The 26,360-nt window shown below is 43.4% G+C and overlaps 1 protein-coding gene across 8 annotated transcripts in view; it reads left to right on the top strand.

Annotated features, from left to right (window-relative positions):
* The window catches only part of LOC119168190 (sphingosine-1-phosphate phosphatase 2), a 325,637-nt gene that overhangs the window by 237,301 nt on the left and 61,976 nt on the right, over positions 1-26,360 (top strand). For 3 of the 8 annotated variants that reach the window (XM_075882540.1, XM_075882537.1, XM_075882535.1), the window contains one exon: positions 1,038-13,660. The exons of 1 other annotated variant lie outside the window; for it this stretch is intronic. In XM_075882540.1, the coding sequence (XP_075738655.1) occupies positions 1,038-1,226 (189 nt within the window). In that variant the 3' untranslated portion in view covers positions 1,227-13,660. Of the gene's footprint in view, positions 1-1,037; positions 13,661-16,776; positions 17,950-26,360 lie in introns of those variants that run through there. 4 more of the 8 variants (XR_012888520.1, XR_012888521.1, XR_012888522.1 and 1 more) reach the window with 4 other exon arrangements.

Genomic DNA, 26,360 nt, shown 5'->3' with positions numbered 1-26,360 from the left:
TTACAAAGCACAGAATGTGATAGCAACAGATGGGAATGTTACGTGACATAAGGCTAGCAGCCAACTTCTGGGTCTGACCCAGCAAAAGCCGGTAAATTGCTGGTGTGAGAAAATTTGGCTGCAGCAGTGAGCAAAAGGGCCTTGGTGGTGTATTCTATTGCTTCAACAAGTAGCCGAGTGTTCAAAAAACATAGCTTGAAGCAACCCCCTCAGCAGCAGTGTGTACAATTGTACACATCAAATTTGGAGGCATGTCACACATCATGTGTTTCTTCAAATGACTTCAAATGCTGTGTGCAAATTTATGCAGGCCTCCTGAGTGAACTACTAATGTTCATTCAACTTCGTTATGCTGCCTATTGCTGGAAATGATCACTTCACTGTGTACACTAAGCAACTGTTTGATGTGCCATGTCCCAGGACCAGTGTCAAGCGTATTTTTTTTTCTTTGCTCAATAATTAATACTGCCGAAAAACAAACTGTGTGTGCAGTTGGGCCTAATATTTCACTCTTCTTATGCAACTATTGAAGCTAGATATTTACATGCTAATTAGCAGTATTTACAGAAACTGACAATACACATACCTTATTTCATTTCTTGGAATGTAATAATGAGTCAATAGGAATCATGCGCTGTAAATTCGGCACATTTGCAGACCATGATTTGCACTTGGAGTTGTTTGCCAATTCCTGTCGGCCATGCATGGCCCTTCCCAGCTGCTCAAAGCGTGCAGTTGTCACTGAAGCAACACAGACCCTTATTGGGTATTTTCTGCAATTGAAGACGGTTGGCATACTCCCTCTCTACTTAAGCCTGGCGTCTCACACTTTCACTCACATATATGACGTAACTTGTGGACCCCTGAATGTTGATATAATTGTTATCACAGTAAAACAACTTGCTTGCATGGTGCTGCTTGCTCTTTGTTATATTTTTTTTTATCCTCTCTTACTAAACCTTAAGCCTTCTTTGTACCTAGGGCTTTGATTTTTTGGCCAGTTATATTTGAAAGTTTTGTATTGGTTTGTATCGCAGATATACCCGCTGCTGTGTAGTGTCCATGGCTGCGACCCCAAACTGGAGAGCAGCCGGCAAAAGGGCTCCATTGAGCTTCCCTACAAGTACATCACATATCTCTCCATGGGGCTCACCATGTCCCTGGGCTCTCCCTGGCTTTTCCATTTGTTGGGCATTCAGAGGGAAAGCCTGCCTGTTCACATTTGAATGTATGCGCAAAGAACTGCGTATGCTCAGTATGCTAGCTACATGTTTGTGTGGCAGTGTGCCTTTTAATGCTGAGCGTTTCTGCAGTTCTGGCATGGTGTGCACATCGTATGGCATGATATGATAGTGTTGTGCATAGTGCAATACTACGGGTTCAGTCAATGACCAATGTTTACTAATTGTTGGGATTAACATACTATTTATGCCAGCATACCTTGGTGTTTATATGTACAGTCAAATTTTTAAAACATTCTGAGGCGAAATGGGTCCTGCTCTGGAAGTACAAAACCACTTCTGTACCATCATGCACTGTCGCTTCGCATAAGTCGATTTATCCGTCAAACGTCACTTGTGTTCATAATCTTGCCTTGTCGACCAACTTTTAAGCAGTGCGAAATGCATTTGATGGCTTTAATAGTGCTGCATTTAAGGGGAGATGCAAGTCGAAAAATGCTAGTTTTTTTCAAAATTGCCTATCTTTTATTTACGCCTCTTTTGATGAGATTAGTACCTCCACTGTTATGAAAAAAATAATACAGGTAGAGACTTGACTGTAAATGCTTTGAAATTTCATCTAAAGAACACAAGGTGCCTGTTAAAAGGTCTAAAGTGTGCAGTCTTCGAGCACCTTGCCGCCGATAATATGCCGCCGCTAGCCATTGTTGATCGCATGAATCGAAGAGTCGAGCCTCACTCTTCAAATAACAACAGTTTCTCTCGCTGATGCAGTGCAAGAAATAAAAAAAAGAATCACTCTTCTGCATGTTTTTCGAGCGCCGCGACTGGCTTATCACATGGTACGAATCGGGGACCGCCATTGGCCACTGCGCGCCTGTATGTGCTGTGAAACCTATTTGCGGGGTCCATGTCTTGTCAAGCAGAGCAGCTGAACAATGCTTTTCTCGTGTAATTATCTCGGTTATGAATGAAAAAAAAAAGCATTGCTCGCAAGTGAAAGCCGTTGTGCGGTGCGTTCTGTAGGATAAGGCTACAAGCAGCTGGTCCGATTTGCGGCAGTTAATTTGTTGGCTTGCAAAAGCCAGTGCGTCAAAGGTTATTCACACCTGTTAGCCGGAAAGTTCCTGATGCGGCAATGGATGAGGTCAGCACCAATCTTGAGAGATTGAAAGAGCTCGCAGTGAGAGAACTTAGCAGGGACGACATTGCCATTATGTACGACAGTATGTCGCACAAACATGGCTGCAAAATGGCATGACACTGGACTAAGTTTGGATTTCGCAGTCCTGTCGAACTTCTTTCTAGCTTGCAGTTGGCACAAGACTCTGCCAGATGGAGCGGAAGTTTGGCAAGTGTATCATGGCCCTGCCTGTGATCGAAATGTCTGTGAGGAGTCGGCTCGAAAAAGCCGAGAGGGACAAACTCATGGTGCTGGCGTATTTTAGTCGCAGTGGCCACTACAAGAAGGATTGTTCTTTTTGGTGTGCAAATTTCATCTGATATAATGGTATCTTTCATAAATAAAAATTCAATTTTAACTTTGTAACTCGTTTTTCTCAAAACACAAATTTTGCCATTTTTTCCAATGTGCTCTTCCTTTTTTGGGCACTTCTAGTGCTTGAATCTGCATGAAATTTTGTCCAAATTTTTTCCAAAGTATGACAAATGCAATTATCTAGTTGAAATTTCAAGATTTTATTGTATAATAAAAAATTATATATATATATATACCTTTACTAGGCTAGTTGAAATATGGACTCTTTATGTCTAGTATTTTTCACACGTATTGCGTATTTTGTATGTGCTTTCTAATTAGTCATTTGCACTCAACACTTTATTTTAAGCATTATGAACTATGAATGGTAAAAAATTACAAAATTTTAGGGATGAAAAAAGGGGGGCAAAAGGGTTAAGGTTTTCATTTTGTAATGTTGCAGAGCTAAATGTGTGTAACTTGCAAGAAAACTAATTATATGCTTAAAATCAGCGTAAAAAGTTCCATAAACAGCTCAAGTTTCATTGGTTTAGGGTGAATATTAAAGAAAAAGTGTCTTCGAGTAGCATCTCCCCTTAAATTGTAAATTCTATTTTCAGCATCAAAGATCAGTACTAGGCTGCTGTACAGTTTCTTGTTTGATCATTGCTGCAGTGGTCTTTTGTAAATTTTGAAAATGACTATATGGGTGCACCGTCATGAACTTACACAGTTTGTGTTGATGAACCTCTTGATGAAGAAGGGTTGGTGCAGTCTCCATAATAATTTTGACATCCTGTGGTTCTTTGACTTGTGCTCGAACCTTGACACAGTGGTGTTTTCACTTTGTATTTCTTTCTGAATCCGGCTGCGACTGGCAGAAGTTGAACTCACAAGTTTGTGTTTGGTAGCACAGTGATTTCGTAGCGGTGGTAGACAGTACAAAGTGCACAGTATAGACAAGTGTGTAAATGGCTGCAACATATAAAAAATTTATATGTAAGCTCCGCCCATGGCCATTGCTCTACTGCTCACTGCCCTAGATGCTCCATTGAAAATTGAATTTGTGCATTTTCATGATACCAAGTGGTTCTGCATGTTCAAGATAAGTTCAGGGGTGGAAGTGCTGCGCCAATTGCACCATTCTGCGCCAATCTGACCTCCGTGCGAAGCTGGGCCTAAACGGCAGTTTGCGGGCACAACACCAAATTTAGTCGAGTTCTATCATCGACCGGCCAAAACGGATGGGCTCTACAAAGGATGCAACCGTGTGCATATCAGATTAGTTTGGTCACCTTGTGAATAGACTGCATGAATCTTGGTAAGGTAACGTTTGTGTGCCTACCTCATTATGCAACTACATATGTTTTAACAGCAAAGCTGTTAGTCAGACTGTAAAGACAGCAGTGTTGTTGCAAAAAACTCACCGCACCGTTGCCGAGAAACTGCCAGGCACAGCACACTCTCTGCGATGGAAACCATTGAACCATACAAACTGAAAAAAAAAAAAAAAAAAAAAAATCTGTTTCACCTGCAAAGGAATATTTGCAATAGCAACAGCTTGAAATGTTCGAATGCTAAGGCCGCCTGCATTGCTTTCTTTCTATTTTTGCTACCGTACCATTATGCCTGCAACGCTGCCTTGCGCAAACGACATCCAAATGACTGGGAACCATCTAGATAATCATAGAACTTTCCGACGCGATTACACGCACAACACGTACATTAGAGTTTGTTCTGGAACTTACGTGGCTGCTAGCGATGACGCTGCAATCTTCGATGGCATTTGTATAGATGCCGACGCACTTTGCTGCGTGGCAAATTACCAATGGCTGATGCTCTATATTCACTGCTATTGGTTTACAACATGTATTGCTTGTAGAGTGACGTTTCGTTTTCCGTACACAGGTTAGCCCAAATAAAAAGTTCACTCATGAAAACAGAGGCTGCTGCTTTCATCCACATCACAACCCCGTGGCCATACAAAATTACAATATGAACAAGACGTTACAATACGGAGGCCGACAGATAACTCTTTTGGATCCAACATCACGACACTCACTACTATAAAACGCTGGTGTAAGAAAAGTACGGCTGCTCCAGGGAAAAGTGTCCTTACCGCACAATTTCTTCCCGTTAATTAATATTGGAATGCCGGAAGCAATGAGCTTTATGCCGAAAAGTGATGAAAGCCTTGCTAAAGTTTCTGCAATCGATCCGCCTCTTCGAACATTTGTGACATTTTAGTGTGTGTGTTTTCGCTTCCGTGCCTCTCTCATTCATTCATTCCCTTTTGTTTACTTTTCTGTCTCCTATTTACCCTTCCCCAGTGCGGGGTAGCAAACCGGGTAGCTTTCTGGTTAACCTCCCAGCCTTTCTTCATATCATCTCTCTCTTCCTGTTGAGAGCACACTACGTACAGCGGTTTACGAGCTGTGTGCTGATGCTTGCCGATAGCGCATGCGCCACCTATCACAACCACGCTCTTCAGATCAAAGTTCACAGCTGCTCCTCGAGCGAGCTCCTTTCTCCTGCGTCTTTTCATGCTTCTTCAAGACGGACAGCGTGTTTTCTCTCTGCTTGAGCATTCGATGGCAGGTCTAACGCGCACTGGGATGCAATTGCGTGCGCCCTCGAGTGACAAAAATCAGCCTCCTAGTTGAATCTCTGCTTGAGCAGCACTCATAACGCTAACTTGTGTAATTTTACGTGGGGATAGAAGGTACGAAGTGCAGGGAGGGTTATCGACCGTTACCCTACGTGGAACATGGAGGTGACGGCGAAAGCCGTCGGGTGTTCATATAATTCCTATCGTAAAAAAGTTTTTCACTTCATTGCCTAGCAATGGTGCGGCAAGCACATCTAAATTTTCTCCAAGTTCTCATGTCGGCTACGGTACTTCAATGACTGGAATGGAAGTTTTTTACATTTATTTTGATAGAGCCCTATTGGTTTAGTGTAAAGATAACTTTTATTATATAGAGTAGAATCTCGATGATAAGAATTCAAAGAGAGAACGCGGAATGTTCGTATCCTGAATTTGTATGAACTAAAAGCAAGTTTAAACTGATAATGAAGATCAACAAGAACTTTACTGGCAACTACTTCTTGCGGTGGAAGTCAATTATGTTCCTTCCAACTTTTCTGCCTTCATTGTCTTTTCCAGAAAGTGCCGCGGTTTCCTCACTTATGCTGCTGGCGAGGCGCGTTCACACATGACATTGAAGTAAGCGAAAGCGGCTAAAGTCATTGAAAATGCATTCACTTCGCCGCACTTAAGCTGCTGGAGAACTGTGCTGAGAAGTCGACAAGAAATCAGTCCTGGAGAGTTCACACTGGGGAATTCAAGTAAAAACACCGGAGCGGCCGCAAAGCCACGTCCACGCCCGTCGCAAATGTTCGTACAGCGTAAATTTTTTTGAAACGGAACACTCAAGCCTGAGGTCTTCTGCACGTCGTGGCTGCCTACAGCACCATCATCCGACAGATAAACAAAGTGCATCCGCTTTTTGAATGATCGGTTAGCAAACAAAACAAGAAATCATGACTATTGGACAAGCGCTGCTAAATTGTGCTTCCAGCTCTGGTCTCGCAACAGGTGCTGCAATAGAAACGCGCTTTTTTTATCTGTCAGCTGATGGTGTAGCAGGCAGTCACAGCAGAGCGCCGGCCAGGCGCTCGTGTGTTCCCTTTCATAAATATTGATACTGTAGTACATGCCACCGCCACCACTGGCATCGCCACTTGAGAATTCATTCCATTTCGCCAGTTTTCTGAGCAATAAAGTAAGTTTGTACCGAGTTCTAGTTATGTATGCAAAGCACCGAAGAGAAAGATAACACCTTTACAAACGTCTCAGCAAAAATGTCTCACCAGCAGAAACGAAACGAGTGGACGCAGCGTCGGTGATGGATTCAGCCGGCAGTACAAAAGTTAAAAATGTTAGAACGTGCTAATTTGCTGCTGCTGCACCTTTTTCTACTTCCATTGTTCTCAACCTTCGTAATCCAAAGCAGGCTCTCTATGAACGCATCCTCGTCAAGGCTGTGAGCTTTGACGTGCTGCACGGGTAGTTCGCGATAGTGCCTACGTGATTCACCGCTGATGCCTTTGCTGCCATGTTAATTTTGCAGCTGGTTGTTTACATCACATGGTTTGATAGCTAGAGCTGCCGGTGTAGCCAAAGCCAAAAGGGATCTGCTATCGCGGGAACATTGGTCTCGTACCGCTTTTTTTGCCTCGGCCTTGCGAAGTGTATTCCCGGCTACTCAAGCGAGGAAAATTCTGCAGAGTTTTGCCACATTCACTTTCTGACACCATGAGTGAACGGGTCCTCCTCCCACAAACAAGCTGCATTGCGCCGCTTTCGAGCAGGGGCCAATCGCAAATTCGTATCATTCACAATGAATGGGGAAAATATTCGTATAGCACCGAATCACGGCATATTTTATATAATGTAGTCCATCCAAAACAACCGTACAATGGGCATCATCACAAAATTCGCATAATTTGAAATCGTATCATTAAGATTATACTGTAGTTGGTCATCTGCTGTTCATGTTGGATGCGGTGTTTTCATCACATTTTGAACATTGAAACATCTTGACATCAAATTTTTTTATTTGCCTGAGCTTCAGTAACTGTCCAGAACACTAAGTTTTTTCTTGGAGTTGCAGTGCTCTCATTAGAAACCACTGAACATTTTGTGTTTATCAGAAAGCAAAAATTCTAATTAACAGTGATGTGTGACCTAAAAACTCTGCTCCAAAACTATATTTCAATGCTCTGAAACACACCTTTTGGTGCTCCAGAGCTGCCCCAAAACTCCTTTACTTCTTCAAAGCTACTTTAAAGCCGCCTCATTTCTGCTCCCAAAGCTGCTCCAGAAAACTGAAGCCTCCTTCCACCCCTGCTATTTTATTTTACCCTACAGCCATACATTGCTGTCATGGATAATAACCACTTCATGTTGAAGAAACAAGCTTTTATCGTGTGTATGAGCATTAGCAGATGGAAAAGCACCCTGTGAATCTCTAACGGAATGCTGTCAACACAACTATTTTACAGAGACGAAGATCAAACATGCGGCAATTTCGTGGGAGGAGCTTATATATTTTTTCTTGGGTTGTAAACCATAGTTTATAAGGCTGTACTTTCTTTACTCTCATTGGGACACATATAAGCGATCTCCAAAGCTGCCCCGGTTTTGTCCCCCATTCGCTCTTGTATTCCTGCACCCTAGAACACTGTATAGGGGCTCTGCAACACTTTTTTGAGTCTTACTATTTGCGCATGATGGTGCATGGATCGCATGCTGCAAACATTTTTTAAATCCTTCAAGTACAAGCGGAGTTACCAGGATTTATCGCACGTTCCAGTCAAACACTTTTTTTCTCTTCTCATACAAGTGAGTGTGCTTTAAGGTATTATGTTGGGACGGGGATGATGAGGGCAGGAAGATAGGTGCGTTTCTCACTTGCATCTTGAACACTGTTTTTTTTTTCTTTGAATGCCTCATGGGAGGCCTAGGCCCGGCCACCTAAACCTACTGGTTTCTTATAATAAAGTTTATTCTTCCTCTTCCTCCTTCGAGTGCCTTTCATTGGGATCGTGAGCAAGCAAGCGGGCATGTTGCACCATCTCATGGCAGCCGCTGTAGCTATGAAGCTCACTATGCTGAGATAAGTCGTTGGCTATAGACTTTATTCAGGTGTATGACATCATTTGTCAAGAGAAGCAAGAGCAATTTCTGGCAGACTTTGAGAATTAATTGTTAATTCCAAGCCGCAAGCTGCACCATAATGCTAAGCTGACATACTTTCAGGATCTTCGACTACCGATTGGCGGTGTTTTCTGACCGTGCTGAAAAAAGGTTGGAAGGTTCCTTAAATAATGGCATGATTTGGCCGCAAAAGAGACACACACAAGAAAAGGAACACTCAAACGACAAGCACAGGCGGCACTTCCAACTAAAGCAGACTAGGTGCAGACCCAGACTTAAGTACGAAAATATAGACATGCGCAGTCTTCATACAGCCTTACGCTATCCAACAATCAAACAATCTTGTCTCCGAAGCATACAACGTCACCGACGGTTCGCTGATACACCTTTCACCTTTCTTTTTAATGTAATAGGCTTCCATCAGCTCACGCGCAGTTTTGTACCTGCTTCTACCCAGAATCTTAAACTCATTAAAACGTGGTACACACCCACAGGCTTTACAGTGCATAGGCAAATGCGCCAAGCCATCGTTCATTAAATTTAATTCGTGCTCCCTAACTCGTTCATTGATGCAGCGCCCGGTAATCCCGATGTACGAGTTGCCACACGAAAAGGGAATCTCATAAACAACGCCTTTTGCACATCTCCCGTACATCGTGGCGTGTTTTTTGCCGCACCCTTGACGGCTCGCCTCCACCTCCCGAGCAGTTCTCGGGCACAGCTGAGCCAGCTTTATGGGCGCAGAGAAGGCGACAGGTACCCCATACCGGCCTGCTACCTTTTTCAGGTTGTGGGAGACCTTATGAACATAAGGAATCACTGCAGGTCTTACGGTTTCGGTTCTTTGTTCCCCCGTGGCAGCTCTAGTAACATCACCCTTAGCTTTCCGCAAAAGCGCTTCGGAGACAGCTGTCAATAGCGAGTCAGGGAAATTCGCAGCTAAAAGACGCTGGATCTGGTTTCCGAATGATGCCTGCGTCATGTGCGTGCACGATTTCTCGAGAGTAGATCCCAGGCAGAGCGTAGCTATACCACGCTTAACTATTTTCGATTGGCAAGAGTCATACGGCATTACACCTTTCTTGGCGCGAGGAAAATATTGCCAACACGTTTGCCCGTCATGGAAAGTTAAGCGGAGATCTAAAAATTGCAGGGTGTTACTTTGCGGCAGTTCTTGTGTAAAAACGAGTCCTTTTCCGTGAAGCCTAAAAATATTTAAAATGTCATCGCAGCGCGTCAAGGAGCCTTGTCTGTTAAAAAGAATTAAAAAGTCATCCATATACCTAAAAACTTTGGCAACGTTCAAGGCGCTATGCAGATTAAAAGCTTCATCGAGCGACCGGTCAATACTAGATAAAAATATGTTGCACAGCAACGGAGCAATACAGGATCCAATGCAAATGCCGCGTTTCTGCAGAAAAAGCTGCTTGTCGAAAGATATAAAAGTGCTACGTAGGTAGGCTTCTAACAGAGTTAAAAAGTCGTCTATCGTTACACCAGCCGCATTTTGAAAGGGTATGGCGCCACTTTCTTCTATGCAGGATCTCACCGCAAAGAAGAGTTCATCATGTGGAATTGAATAAAAAAGATCTTCCACATCTACTGAGAAGCCATTGTTGAGCGAGTGCTCATTATCTCTCAAGAACTGCACTATGTCTTTTGAACTGCTAGTGAAGAAGGGGTCCTTAATCTTAACGCACTTCAGCACCTTCTGTAAGTGCTTACTAAGTAAAAGCTGCCATGTGTCCCGTTCACTCACTATACTTCTAAAGGGTACTTCAACTTTGTGTGTTTTTGCGCTGAAGAATACGTTTAATGCCGTAGCTTTCATTTTTCTAATATCTGTTGCTAACTTTTGCAACTTGAGGTCTTTACATAGCTTGGAAACCTTACTCTTAACCTTTGATTCAGACTTCTTAATCTAAACAAAATTCTTTCTTATAGCCTCTGCTGCCTTCAAATTAAACATTTCTCGTGGAAGCACTACAAAACACCCTTCTTTGTCAGCTTCCAATATGACAATATTCTTTTCCCTACACAACGCTACTGTCTTTCGCATAACCTCAGTTTTATGACTCTGCCTGGTACCAGAAACACATTTTTTCAGGCTATCTACACCATCTAACAGACACCTCTCCTTATCCTCTGCTGAGGCTTTACTAGCCACATATCTGTTAAGTGCCGCTAGTTCATGCACAGGAACACTGGCATCGATGCAATACTTGGGTCCCTTGGAAAGAAGCGTTGCCGAGTCCTCCGGTAGGCTCACGTTTCCTAACATTACCACATTTGATGACCTCGTCGTTGATTTACTGTCCTTGTTAATTTTACAACATTGTCCAATGATTTGTTTCCACCAGTATTCCGTCATGTGATGGATGATGCGTCTGGAGGTTCTTAACTTCTCTTCCGCTACCCATGAAACATCATTCTTCAGGTGCACAATGCGTAGCCAGTCGTGAAGTAAGCGTACTTGTCTCCACAATTCTGAACGCAGAATTTTGCACAGCCGGGCATTATGGCCCTTAGAAGAAGCAACATGGCCAAAGAGGGAACTTACTTCAGGTGGCGTAAGTCCTTTGCGTATGCAGAAACCGATGTATCTTGCACGGCAGGTAGTTGCAACAATGGAACTGACAATGATGTCGACGCTTGATAGGAAGTCCGGAGAAGACACACACGAAGAGAGGCCAGTTGCACTAGAAATATATTGTAATAATACTGATTGTTGGCCTAGTTGGTATTTACTTAATGGCATGATTTGGCCGCAAAAGAGACACACACAAGAAAAGGAACACTCAAACGACAAGCACAGGCGGCACTTCCAACTAAAGCAGACTAGGTGCAGACCCAGACTTAAGTACGAAAATATAGACATGCGCAGTCTTCATACAGCCTTACGCTATCCAACAATCAAACAATCTTGTCTCCGAAGCATACAACGTCACCGACGGTTCGCTGATACACCTTTCACCTTTCTTTTTAATGTAATAGGCTTCCATCAGCTCACGCGCAGTTTTGTACCTGCTTCTACCCAGAATCTTAAACTCATTAAAACGTGGTACACACCCACAGGCTTTACAGTGCATAGGCAAATGCGCCAAGCCATCGTTCATTAAATTTAATTCGTGCTCCCTAACTCGTTCATTGATGCAGCGCCCGGTAATCCCGATGTACGAGTTGCCACACGAAAAGGGAATCTCATAAACAACGCCTTTTGCACATCTCCCGTACATCGTGGCGTGTTTTTTGCCGCACCCTTGACGGCTCGCCTCCACCTCCCGAGCAGTTCTCGGGCACAGCTGAGCCAGCTTTATGGGCGCAGAGAAGGCGACAGGTACCCCATACCGGCCTGCTACCTTTTTCAGGTTGTGGGAGACCTTATGAACATAAGGAATCACTGCAGGTCTTACGGTTTCGGTTCTTTGTTCCCCCGTGGCAGCTCTAGTAACATCACCCTTAGCTTTCCGCAAAAGCGCTTCGGAGACAGCTGTCAATAGCGAGTCAGGGAAATTCGCAGCTAAAAGACGCTGGATCTGGTTTCCGAATGATGCCTGCGTCATGTGCGTGCACGATTTCTCGAGAGTAGATCCCAGGTGAAAGGTGTATCAGCGAACCGTCGGTGACGTTGTATGCTTCGGAGACAAGATTGTTTGATTGTTGGATAGCGTAAGGCTGTATGAAGACTGCGCATGTCTATATTTTCGTACTTAAGTCTGGGTCTGCACCTAGTCTGCTTTAGTTGGAAGTGCCGCCTGTGCTTGTCGTTTGAGTGTTCCTTTTCTTGTGTGTGTCTCTTTTGCGGCCAAATCATGCCATTAAGTAAATACCAACTAGGCCAACAATCAGTATTATTACAATATGTTCCTTAAATAGTTTTCATTGGTTACTTTGTAGCATATTACTTACTGTAGCATTTAGCTTCTTGTCAGCATTTTTGTGCCCCTTTATTTGACAGTGCAGTACAATCAAGCCCAAGAAGTTTTTCTTCGGCATGGGATTGTAAAGTTCTTCAGCCCATTTTGTTCCTATTTCTTTGGTTTTCGATGCAGATAGTTTATGCACGACATGTGACCACAACGTGTGCTTTCAGGAAGTGAATAATGTTTCCGAGTTGACTGGCAAAAATTCAATCGGAAGTGACTGCAATGTAAAACTCCATGTATATAGTGTATACTCTGTTGCTGATGGTACTGTTGCTGCAAGATTGAGTTACTGCTGATGCCTTCTGTGAATGTTGTTGTCTCTGGCATATTATATCTCGGCTCCATGATGTCATGGTGGCCGTACCTGTTGTTGCCATGTGTGTTTCCATGTTTTACACTCAGTGCCGTTGAGTCTCACTGCCATGAACACTTTGGTGGACATCAGTGTTGTTAAATCAGCTGGAGAGTCGCTAAATATAGTGTTTAGTCACCTTAATGACATTTTTGCCGTTTTCAAGTACTGGAGACAATATTGTGACCCTGTTAGAGACAAGACTAGCCAGTGAATTGCTATGGCGGAATTGTTAGGACCTCTGATAAGTTTAATTACTTAACCGATTGCACACAGGTCTTCGTCTTTCAGTGCATGAAAAGTCATTGTGAAAAGTGAGTTGTTCGGATGTATCAGAGCTGCTGTTCTGGGCAAAGTACAATATTGATACCTGCCACCAATTCTGGAAACTCTTTTTTGGATAAAAGTCGTAATATATTGAATTGCACCTTTTTTTGTTTTTTAGTGAACAGAAAGTCTTTAAATATTCTCATTTTAGTCGCCCTTGAGAGTGCAATGCAGTTCAGCCAACAGTGAGCTAAGTGCGCAGGGCACTGCAGTTCTGCACATGCATGCCCAGGCAGTGTCGTGCAGTCCCTGTGCAGTGCTGGACATAAAAGGTTTAAAGGGACACTAAAGCAGCTATTAAGTCGATGTTGATTGCTGAAATAGCGGTCTAGAAACCTAGCAGTGTTACTTTTGTGCCAAGGAAGGGCTTATTTCGAAATGAAAGCACGTTTTAGTTGCCCGAATCACGTTGGCACACTTCAATTTACCCGTCTCAAAGAGCGAACCGACTAGCCTAAGTCTTGCCGTGTATAACATTGCCCGGCTCTATTGTGCGTTCGCCGACACTAGTAGACAGAATGAAAGCTGCGGGATCCACAGCAGCAACAATGCCCATTGATCAATTTCCTGCCATTGGCTCCGAGATGGCAGACGTGTTTTGGTTCAGCTACTCCTCGCTAGATGGCACGACTTGTCCAGTGTAACCATGCAAAAATAAAATTTTTGAACCACTCGCGCCGCTCACCATAGTACCGTCCGGCGGTTCTTTTTTTTTTCATGAATCAAACAAACAAACAAGCAGAATTTTATTTGCATCTCTTTAAGCATGGAAGATTCTTTATTCAGTGTAGCTAGATCGATTACTAGTGATTAGTTGTAGGTGGTTCGTCTAATGTCGTCGATGTCATTTTAAGGATGTCCTACTGCGGTGCATGTATTCTTGTGCACATTTCCTTAATTTCTCAGTTAGTAAGGCACTGCAGTTGGCAGTAGCGTATCTACTCTTTCGCAAGTGGGGGCAGGGGGCAAACCTACCTAACTCGTCAGCCGGTATATATATATATATATATATATGTGTGTGTGTGTGTGTGTGTGTGTGTGTGTGTGTGTGTGTGTGTATGTGTGTGTGTGTGTGTGTGTGCGCGTGTGCGTGCGTGCATGCATGTGTGTGTGTGCACGCGTGTGTGTGTACCTACAAGGGAACTCATCACAGTGGCAATGTTGGCGAAATTTCACTATGTTGTAACATAGCCTCGTAACAATGTCATTCTCCCTGCCCCGCCGCGGTGGTCTAGTGGCTAAGGTACTCGGCTGCTGACCCGCAGGTCGCGGGTTCGAATCCCGGCTGCGGCGGCTGCATTTCCGATGGGGGCGGAAATGTTGTAGGCCCGTGTGCTCAGATTTTGGTGCACGTTAAAGAAGCCCAGGTGGTCGAAATTTCCGGAGCCCTCCACTACGGCGTCTCTCATAATCATATGGTGAATTTGGGAACGTTAAACTCCACATATCAATCAATCAATCAATCTCATTCTCTCATAAGAAAATAATTATATGATTACTGTTGTGATGGAAAACTATACCTTACTTGCTGGTTTCCCCAGCGTGCTGCCAAGAGTGACCACTGTCGAAAGAGGGGGCTGGGGGTGCTCAGCTCCCCCAACTTCTCTCAGTGGGGGGGGGGGGGGGGCTAACAGCCCCCCTTGTCCCCCTGACTGATATGCCTATGGCTGTTGATAATATTATCATTTTAGATGTCATACTTTGAGCTATCACTCTTATGTAAATTGTTATTTGAGTTTAGTGTCCCTTTAAAACAGGCAGTAGTACAAAGGGACCAAGCTTCGGGAATAGGGCAAGTACTCCTCAAAGATGCCTTCCTTGCACTGTGGCATTCAGAAGCTCTCAAAGAATATACACATAGCTCACTTTCCAATCAACATAGCTGACTGGGCCAGGGTTTATTCATGCTGAAGATAAACAGCACAAAAAGCATGGCAAACGCACTGGACAAGTGCTGACTTCCGAAAGAATTTTATTCACATGAATGTGTCCTAATTGCGGGAACTGCTACACAAAAAAAAGAACAGGAAAAAATGTGCCCACGTGAAAGCAGGGAAAACAGCATTAACTCTCTAAGGTTGAGCATTCAGCAAGTTGGGGTAGCATAATTCATCGTTTCATAATTCACAGGCAACACGGATGATGTGAAAAAACCTCTTCTGCTGGTGTCAACACTGTGCGTGTCTTTCAACGTCATCCTTATTTCTTGTGCTGGAAAAAATTGAATCAGCATCAACAATCGCAGTGACTTGCAGAGCAAAACAAAAAAAAGGGGGGGGGGGGGGGGGGCTCCCTCTAAGATTGCGCAAATGACTGCTTGCTTGTGCACCGCTTTTATCTCACACCAACTGACTATGCACGGTTACCCAAACTTCATCGTACAGGCAACTGTGGTCAATTGTGACTACGGAATGCATTCACGGGTGTTAAACAGGAAGCCTTTCTTACCAATGCCTACTTTATTGGTATACCTACTAAGGCGGTCATGTAGACACATGCCCATCTGGCCCACATAACATGACTTGCAAGACAAGAAGATACTCACAGAACTCCTTGCTCACGGTCTACAATAATGCGTCTCGCATTTGAGGACACATTGTTTCCTGTGTCTTTTTACATGACAGATCCTCTTTGCCTGCTGGGACTTGTTAAGAGGGCTCAGAACTTTCACACATTCAATTTTAATGAAGCAATGGGACACAGAGTGCATATACGGTATGGCTACCACTCTGTCTTGCTTTTCAGCAATAATTTGCTCTATCTTCATCAGTGCTCTCATGTTTCCACACATGCTGGCATAACGGGCCTCCCTTGCAGAGACCTAGTCTTCTGTTCATATCGACTCACAGCCATTCTGTAGGGAGAGTTATTGCAGCATAATGTTTCTCTAATGCTCTAGAAAGGTCCTGCCGACACTTGTCTTGGAAGCTAGTCTTCTGGAACAGTAAAAAACCTGGAAAGAGCAGGGCACCTCCCACCATCGCTCGTTTCTCTAGCTGAGCCAATGCACAAGAAAAGGAAGATGTAATCGTGTTCATAAATTTCACATGGAAGCCAGCGCATGTCCTGTGCATTTGCTTTCCATAGCGAAAGATTTTAGAGCGCAGCTCGTAGACCCCTGTTCCTGCGTCGAGCGGAGTTGCCGTTGCCATTGGCGGCGTAACCCCGTGAACGAAGTATCTATCACAGGCATTGGGCAAGCCCCACTACAGTGTACAGCAGATGCAACTGTCAGATGAGAACTAACGCATGAAAAGAAGAGACAGAGGGAGAAATACACAATAAAGAGAAAGAAACAAAGAGATAGTAAGAAAGCATTACACTCAAGCAAGAAAGCATTACACTCAAACTACGATATAACAAATCTGGATATAACAAAATATCGGTAATAATGAAGTAAATGAAGAATGCTTTTGCAATAAATATAGTGTTAGAAACATACTTTCATAACGAATTTTTGGTATAACTAACTTATTTCTGTGTAAGATGGAACTTTGTATAGTGAGGTTTCATTGTATAAAAAAAAAAATAGAGAAATAAGCAGACAAAGGCGGCTAGAAATCAGAGCGAAGAAGACGACCAAGCTGCTGCTTCTGACGTTGAAGCTGCTGAGCTGGGACTTTCACCGGTGGTTTGTCCGAGTCTTGGGTGAATTTGACTGGTGTTAATTTCTGAGCGGTATCGATTACTATCGTTTAGACGACTGCAACCGTGCCAATGACTAACTCGTCTCCTGGCCAAGGGCACAGCCCTTGGTCAGCCTCTTTGCCTAACGAATATTTTTTTTGCAGTGGTGTTCACAGCATCCCTGTTGCGCTGGTGCCTTCTTCGAGTGGGAAATATATCAGGCTGAACAACCCAAAAGCTGTCCAAGCGGAGCTCCAGGCCATGACATCGCACTTTCAATTGATAAGCGACGTTCGACAGTTTGGAAGAGGTGGTGTGGTATGTAGATCGTCAGATCCATCATGTGTTGCGGACCTCCTAAAGTGCAAGGCATTTGCGTCAGTTCCGGTGAGTGCGTTCATTCCGCCTCATTTGGCATGTACGAAGGGAATCGTTCGAGGAGTTGACTCTTGATCGTCACCAATCGAGACTCTGGAGAAGCTGTGTGCTGGTGTCATAGCCGTATACCGATGTAACCACGTAGTGAATGGTGAGAAAGTTCCCACAGAATCGGTTATTGCCACTTTTGCCGGCACTTCTTGCCCATCTCAGTTGAAAATATGGCCACTCATCTTTCGTGTAGAACGTCTAGGTTCTCGTCCTCTTCAGTGCCAAAACTGCTGGCGTTTTGGCCACAGCCTAGGGGGTTGCAAATCAGGTTTCTGATGTCGAGACGGTGGTGCTAACCATCCCTCAAATAAATGCACTGCTGAGATAGAAAAGTGCTGTATATGTGGAGGGGACCATGCAGCTGATTACATGAATTGCCAGGCAAGGTCAAACGAAATCCAGCTGCTAGAAATAATGGATAGGTAAAAATGTTCACGATGAAAAGACATTGCTGTTGTCAAAGATCGGACTTTCGGATACGCTGGTGTTGCTGCGAGGCAAGAGTCATTAAATGAGGTCAAGCTTTTGCAACTTGTTGAGTCAGCAGTTGAAAAAGCAATGCGGAAGACGTTAGATCAGATTGCGCACGCGCTGTACACGTTTTTCTTGGTGTATTTCATTGCAGAACACTTGCTGCGTCGCTTGTATGTGGGGATGTTTTGCGTGGCCGATGAGACCTCAGTTGTTGAACACATGTTGCTTGTCTTTGTTGTCGCTATAGCTTGCCACTGGGTGCGAATGGTATCTGTGCTCAAATTTGCTCTTGGATTTGTCTACGAAAATGGGTCTTTGTATCGGGCTTAGAAGTTTTGTTAGTGTTATTTCTTTTGTTGTCTACCACCCTGTAACGGCCCCACTGTGGCTAACTGTATCAATAAATTAAATAAATAAATAAATAGCCACTGTAACTGAGCGTGCCTCGCAAGTGTTTTGCTCACAGATGACACAACTACTTTCTAAAGTTGTAGCACCGATGACCAGTCTGACATCTTGCGTAACAACAGCAGCCGCCGCAGAGGTGTCTAATTCAGCACCGCAGCAGGAACGTCAGGCAAACCCAAAGCCTACTGCTCCGGAACCTTCCACCTCTAATGTAGTAGAATTTTAGGATGGAGTGGAAATCAGCCATGATGGCAGGCGCCAGAAGCGAACTGGGTCCCCAGTAAAATTTACGAGCCCCCCCAATTCAAAAACCAAAAAGGTGATTCGAATCCCGCCCGCATTCTTAAAGAAAGAATTTGGAAACAGTCATTGCCGAAGTCTTTCACCCATCACCATAGATACTTTAGAAGTTCTGCGGTGGAACTGTCATTCTTTGTTTTCCGCTTCAACAGATTTATTTCGTTTGGTTAATCAGTTAAATCCCGACATGATAACATTGCAAGAAACCTGGCTTATGCCTAAGAAAAACTATAATTTTAAAAATTTTCGAATATTTCAGTTAGATCGCTCTTCACTAGGGGGTGGTGTAATCGTATTATTATCAAACAAATTTTGCCACACAGCGAGTCTGGCTTTTCAGTTTATGTCCTCTGACTGTGAAATTCTGGCAATTGACATGAACATACCAGGATGCCGCCCTTTCTCCATTATAAATGCATATCTTCCCTCAGGCGTACACAATACATGACAATTGGACTGTGTCTTAGGTAGCTGCAAGAATGAAATAATTCTCACTGGAGATTTCAACTCCCAACACGTGTCATGAGGTTCTAGAACAGGCTCTGCTGGTACTCTTCTATGGGACTGGATTACGCATAAAAATTTTACCTGCCGAAACATGAAGCAGCCTACGTTTGTTTGTGGTCGAGCACGATCAGTATTAGATCTCATGTTCTGTAGCACAGGTGTTCCGCTGAAGCCCTGGAGAACTGTCGATTTCACTTCAAACAGTGATCATCTTCCGGTATACTTTGAAATTTGGTTTCCCATTAAATTATTTGAAAGAAAAATCTAAAACACTGGTGAATTATAAAAAGTTTAAAGACTGTTTTCGCGCTAACATTAAGGTAGCATCCGGTGATAGAAATGTAGACCTCGGTAAGAACGTTCTTTCTGTTTTAGAAATATCAAAAAACACTTCGAAATTTGTGATTACGTTGGCGTCAGCCAAGAGTGCTCCACCCAGTCAATGGTGGAACACTGAGTGTTTGCGGGACTACAGAAGAAGAAAAGCGGCATGGAAACGTCTTATACGAAATCATAGCCTCACAAATTCAGAGCCTCGAAATCAGAGCCTCACAAATTAGAAAGAGTATCAATTCATTGCGGCAACATTTAAACATACAGTATCACACGCGAAAGAGGAATATGATAAGAATCACTTCGACTACCTATCTAAGCCAAAAAATAATCGAGCATTGTTAAATTTCCTACGTTACACAAAGAAAATTCCAATGCCAGGAAATGTGGACTCAGTGGTTTACACTTTGCAAGAATTAGAGGAAACACTTAATCAATTAGCTCAAGGGTAAAAAAAATAGATTGACAATGCACCTTCCATCATCGGTTTATACACCAGCCATTTTTCAGTACACAGCAGTATCGATATCTGAATTAGATCAGGTTATGTTAAGGTTGCCAAACTCAGCACTAGGGACTGATGGAATTACAAACTCGATGCTAAAAATAACATATCAGGAATTCCCCAATGATCTGTTAAGCCTAATAAACTACTCACTTAAGATGGCATGGATAGCTGATGAGTGGAAGATTGCTAAAATCATACCATTGCTTAAAAAACAAGGGCATGGATTTAATATTGACAATATAAGACCAATAGCAATAACATCAAATGTAGTGAAACTTATTGAAAGAATCCTTCATGGTCGTATAATAAGATTCGTAAATGACCAACAGCTGTCGAGCCTCAGCCAGATTGGCTTTAGATCTGGACATTTAATCTGGAATGTGCACGCAGACCTCGAAAGTCGGGTTCACATTGTCTGGCATAAAAAACAGTACGCTTCGTTAGTTACCTTAGACATCAGTAAAGCATACGATAGTGTCGAACATTCCGATTGATTGATATGTGGGGTTTAACGTCCCAAAACCACTCTATGATTATGAGAGACGCCGTAGTGGAGGGCTCCGGAAATTTAGACCACCTGGGGTTCTTTAACGTGCACCCAAATCTGAGCACACGGGCCTACAACATTTCCGCCTCCATCGGAAATGCAGCCGCCGCAGCCGGGATTCGAACCCGCGCCCTGCGGGTCAGCAGCCGAGTACCTTAGCCACTAGACCACCGCGGCGGGGCTGTCGAACATTCTGTGTTAATAAATTGCTTACTGTGCCATGAACTTCCTCCTTATATTGTAGCATGGGTGACAGAATTTTCAAGGGAAAGGGAGTTTTACTGCGTTAAAGATGGCTTTTCTCCCTGCAAGCACAAGCAGACCCAAGGCATGCCACAGGGATCAGTACTTTCACCAGCATTATTCAACATCTTGATGTGTACTATTCCTATTCGATCAGGGGTGCAGACTTATGTTTATGCGGACGACATTGCTTTTTTCAGTGTGGCTGCTGACATACATCGCCTTTACGAAACTTTACAGTCGTACTTGAGTGAACTCGAGAAGTGGCTGGATGGACTGCAGTCAAGTCTTAATACCAATAAGTGTGCTATTCTGTTTTTTTTTGGTTAACGATCCGGTTAGAATATCTCTGACTTACAAGCTCCAGGATATTCCACAAGTGGAATCATTAAAATACCTCGGGGTATTATATAACGAACAACTAAACTGGCAAGCTCATATTGAATATATCACAACAAAAGGAGCATGGGCAATGGGTGTATTGCGCAGGCTGAGCAGCCACATATCAGGAATGAGAAGAAAAGCACTTTTGATGGTCTACAAAATGTACGTACGTCCGGTATTGGAATTTGGCTGTGTTCTTTGGTCCGGTTCGCCAGCATACCAGCTTTGGCCACTAGTCCTATTAGAGCAAGAAGCTTTACGGCTGTGCTTAGGCCTTCCAAAATATGTGGCGAATGCAGTATTATACCTGAAAGCAAGAGCACCAGCCCTGTTAAACCGATTTAACCTGCTTACGGTGCAGACTTTCTTACGGTTGTACGAAACACTGTCTAACCATACTCAAATAATTTTCATCTGCAATCGCGATATATTTTTCTCTGAGTACTGGCCTAGATTCCGCAAGCCACAAATCATATTTGCACAAACATTACTCGATTCCTTGAATGTACAAATTCGTGACGTGCGTCCTTTGACCATGAAACCTAAATTCACAGACATTGTCTACCACAATATTTTTCCGAATCACGGGAAATTATTACCTCACGGAATTTTAAATGGACTATTACAAGAACATATAAATAATCTGCCAATGAATGTGGTTATTGCAATGGATGCATCGCAAACTGAGGAAAAAGCTGGTATAGGAATATTCTGCCCTCAACTTGATTGGTTTTTTTCGTTATGACTGCTTGATTTTATCCCAGTTTTTATAGCTGAATTTATGGCCATAATATTAGCACTCCAAAAGTTACCCAGCTTAAATACAGTAGTAGCAATCATCACTGACTCATTATCTTTGTGCTCTTCTTTCTCTGCATCTGGTGAAATGCCTCTTCTAAAGCTTTTCAGAATACTAGTTCCCGCGCACCTACAATGTCTCCACTTAATTTGGGTACCAGGACACAAGGGTTTGCTTTTAAACGAAAGCGCTGATTTTTTAGCAAAGGCGGCGTTTTTGATGCCAATCATTCCGGTTTTCCCACAGACAACATACATTACAATTGCACGATTGACTTTCAAAAAATGCTTATCAGACCCCGTCTTGACAGCTTCTCCAGAATATAAGCATCTATTATTTCCTTTGAAAAGTGAGTTATCGCGGTCGAGAATAATGGAAGTGGCCATAACCAAACTTCGCTGCCGGGTTACCTCCCTCAACTTTACTTGCATAGAGCCTGTAAAGTGTTGCCTCCTCTGTGTATCTTCTGTAAGGAGGAGGAAACAATCAGTGATTACTTTCTATCCTGTCACCGCTATACGTCATTGAGAAAAAAATTCATAGCACTACCTCTTCGAAACTTGGGTCTGGAAATATACGAATTAGTTGTTCTATCATTCGGCGCCTCTACTCGGGGCTACAGTCACAGGGATATTTACTACACAGTAAAGGAATTTATCAGTCAGACTAAAAAAATACAGGGCTAAATTCTTCATTCTTTTAAATGTTTAAATATTATTATTCAGTATTTAATTGTCTTGAAACCTATCCCTAGCACATACGAGTACTATTGCAAAGAAACAAAAAAAAAACAAATTCACCTAACACTCAGCTAATCCCCTGCATTGGGTAAGAGCCATGAGATGAGGAGAAGAAGAAGAAGAAGGCATAGAAATAGAAAGATATGTTACCTTGCTACAACTGCAGATAGCTAGAACGTTGAACACAGTTGTTGTTGCCCCTACACTAAGCTGCACACATTAGGAAGCATCGTAATCATTAGGGAATTTTTTGCTCTCTTTATCATACAGACCTATTTTCCAGCCATCCACCCTCTTTAGACTTACCTTTGGGACACTGCCTGCTTATCACACGTGAATCTCAGGCTTCTCCACAAGAACTACTGCTCTTGCTGCTCATGCTGTCCACTCGATTGGGTGTAGAAAAAGTGCACCGGTCGCCACAAAGTGGATGCGGCCATTGATGCCACTCTGGTGCTGAAAGGAGCTTTCTGATGCTCGTAACGCATACAGTTTGTGAAGTGTGGAAATTTCACTAGTGCAATTCATTATGGTACGTCCCCCATACGTTCCGATTGTTCACTTGCCACTACAGGTAACTTGAGGCTGTAGTACAAATAGCTATTGCTGTCTGGGAACAGTTGAAGTAAAAAAGACACAATGTCGAAAAGCCAGAAAGTGATTCTCATTGCATGATAACTCTGATTGAAAACTATATTTTTTAAACTTGTCCAAATGAAAAAGTGACAAATACTTATGAGCACAAATCATCTGGGTTCATCAGTTCGCCCATTGAGCTGTGGTACTGACCAATAAATGCCATCATAAGTAGAGAGTGCGAGAAGCTTTAGATTAAGGGACCCATGTGTCCAAAAGCCATTTACGGCCTTTAACTTAAAGCTCTCTCATGTGTTTTTGATGCTGCATGTGCGCCTCGAAATTTACACAAGCGTTTGGATGCATTGTTGGTGTGTTTGTTGTCACCTGTGATTGCTTTCTGTGTGTTACAACTTTCAGGCCCAAAGAGGTAGGCAAACAAAAGGAAGAGCCACATGGAATGTTGTCAATAAAGAGTGCATCCTATTATTATTTTCAAGACCTTGTGAAACACCAGTAAAAAGCCTCCCAAAAATGTATGAAAAAAAAAATATTGAGCCAAGTCTGGAAAAAAAATGCAGAGCCTATGTTTCTCCTCGGTCTTATTTTTCATTTTAGTATTTTCTGCTTTCTCTATTTTTATTTTTGTCCGTATTTTTTTTCTTTTATTTCTTTCTATTTTGCACTTGCTTCCCTATTTTCTATTTTTGATCGATAGTTTTGCCCGCCTTACACGAAGCGACGTCTGCATACGACAGCCCGGGCCAACGCCTCCTCTATTTATATGCCTGCCCCGTGAGAACAAAAACAGTTGCCACACCCTTTCTCTCCTTCATTATCGATTACTGTCGGTCTTCACCTGTGACGTAAGTCCACTTCCCTCTAATTCGTCCTCTAATCCTTGTAGGTAAGTCATGAATAACAAGGGTGACAGAGGACACCCCTGCCTAAGCCCCCGTTTCACCCCTGTGGGCTTGGATACCTGTTTTTTCCACTTTATGACTACCTTGTTACTTTTATAGATTTCCTTTAAAAGATCAGTGACTCGATTTTCTCCACCTAGTGTGTCCAATATTCCCTACAAGTCCTCTTGAACCACGCTATCGTACGCTCCCTTGATATAAAAAAATGCTAGCCACAGGGGCCTGAGTTCCTTTTTTGCTATTTCGACACACTGCGTCAGTGAAAACAGAGTGTCTTCCAACCTCCTATGTTTCCGTAACCCATTTTGCAGTTCCCCCAGCACCCCCTCATCCTCTATCCTTGCCTCCAGTCTTTCCTTTATAATCTGCATCGCCAGCCTGTAGCCCACCGATTTCATTGTTACAGGACGATAGTTGTTTATGTCAGCTTTGTCCCCCTTGTCTTTATAGATCATGCTCATCCTGATAAGTTTCCATCCATCGGGGACTTCACCAGCGATTATTGTTCTGCTCACTGCCTCTCTCAAAGTCTGTTTAGACTTCAGACCCAATGTCTTTATCAGCATAATTGGAATGCCATCTGGGCCTGTTGATGTACTCCTTGAAACCCTCTTCTCAGCCCTTTCCCACTCTCGTTGTGAAAATGGAGCCATTGCACCACTTGATTCATCCTTGTCTATTGTGGCGCATGAAGCACTTCTTTGTTGAAATTCTTTTGTCACCCTTGTTCCTTTATATTGAATAGCTTCGTCCCCTTCTAGCCTAGCACCTTGAGCTGTAGTTATAAACATCTACTCTAGGCTCATCTCATTTCTTGCGAGTTTAAATGATTCCAAAATTTCGTAGCTGCCTTTCTGTCCTTTTTATGTACTTTTGCCAGCCGCTAAGCACCCTTTCTTCTAATCTTCTCATTGATCAGAAGTAATGCTTCGCTTCTAGAGCTTAGAAAGATTTCTCATTTTCTTTCAACATCATCTGTCAGTTCACCCCGCTGCTTAGCATGTCTGTGTTCCCTAGAGGCTTCCTGACGTTTTGCTATGGCTTTCTTGACTTCCTCATACCACCAACTCTTGGGCTTGTGTTTTCTTTTCCGGGATGACTTGTCACGTGCCTTAGCAAGCTCTAGCTCAACCAGTCTAAATAGATCTGTTCCACACAGTTTTATTATCCTCAGTGATTACTTCTCAATTCGTTTAGTATCAATTTCTATTTGCCTTTCTGAATGAAAATTTTTTTGTAGTTGCTCATCTCGTCTCCTTCCCTCTTTCACTGCTCTTCCAAAACTTAGGTTGATACATTTGTGATCACTACCCAGACTTCTGGAGCCACATTCATCTATGTGCATTCCCCTGAGCCTATCATAGATCCTATGCGACATCAGTGCATAATCTATCGTCAACTGCAGCCTTCTTACTTTCTATGTTATTTGCCCTTCACACTTCTCAGTACTGTTGCAAATGATCAAATCATGCCTTTCACACATATCCATGATCATTTTGCCTGTTGAGTCAGTATAACCATCTATATCTTCTATGTGTGCATTCATATCTCTTAGTATAATTATCTCGCAATCTCCTCCTAATTCCTCATTGTCCTTTGATATACCCTCCACCATTGCCTGGTTTTCCTCTCTGGCCTTTGCTCCCGTTCACAAGTACACCAAACCTAGGAGTGTCATCTGCCCAGCTACTTTCCCTCTTAACCATAAATGTTCCATGCATCCCTGCTTGACTCTTTGCCAACCCACGCTCTTATGTATAAATGCACCAATTCCACCCCCCTTTTTTCTGCCTTGTGTTCTATTGCAATATTCCCATACGTAGGCTGGATTGCAAGGTGGTTGCTCCATTTTCCGAAGATGTGTCTCCACAACCCCATATACCATCAGTTCCTCTTGCCTAAACTGCTCTTCTACCTCTTCCCACTTTAACCCATTCCAGCCACCCTGCATGGTAATATAGCCTATGTCTGACTTAGCTCGGCCCTTGTGCTTACATTGATTTCTTCTCCCACGGACTCCGTGTGGCTTGAATATTTGTGTCCCTTTAGAACCGTCTTCGGCTACACTTTTGCCTTCAGAGCTCTGGGCCCCCCTGAAAAAGCTGTGGCTTGATGACCCATCCTATTACCAACCCTCCTGCCCGTCGCACCACTGTAGTGATTGCCATTCTATGTAAATGGGCGAGCACCGGGCTCGTGCACGTCTTGGTTCACCTCAATTACGCTGTAGTATCCGAGGTGCCGGTTCATACCCTTGATCACACATTTGGCCTCCACTATCCTCCTTTCAATCCCACGAGACTGCCCCCAGACCTCTGGGACTGTGCATGTGGTCACATGCACACTCCCAGAGGCTTCTCGGAGCTTACGCATCCCGTCCTCTAACTGTCTTTGAAGGTTCTGATCTTTGCCCTTCAACACATCATTGAGCCCAGCATGCTGCCCTCTACAACGTCCTGAGCTTTGGCATCCTCCATGCTGGGCCTCCACCCTCACTCTCCCATCTTCCTTCGCTGCCTTGAAGACGCCATCCCTAACCCTGGCCATGTTAGAGTCCCCCATCACCAGGACCCATCT

The sequence above is a fragment of the Rhipicephalus microplus genome, unplaced genomic scaffold, assembly GCF_043290135.1.
Source record: "Rhipicephalus microplus isolate Deutch F79 unplaced genomic scaffold, USDA_Rmic scaffold_12, whole genome shotgun sequence".
NCBI lineage: Eukaryota > Metazoa > Arthropoda > Arachnida > Ixodida > Ixodidae > Rhipicephalus > Rhipicephalus microplus.
This window is presented reverse-complemented; position numbering and strand designations above follow the sequence as displayed.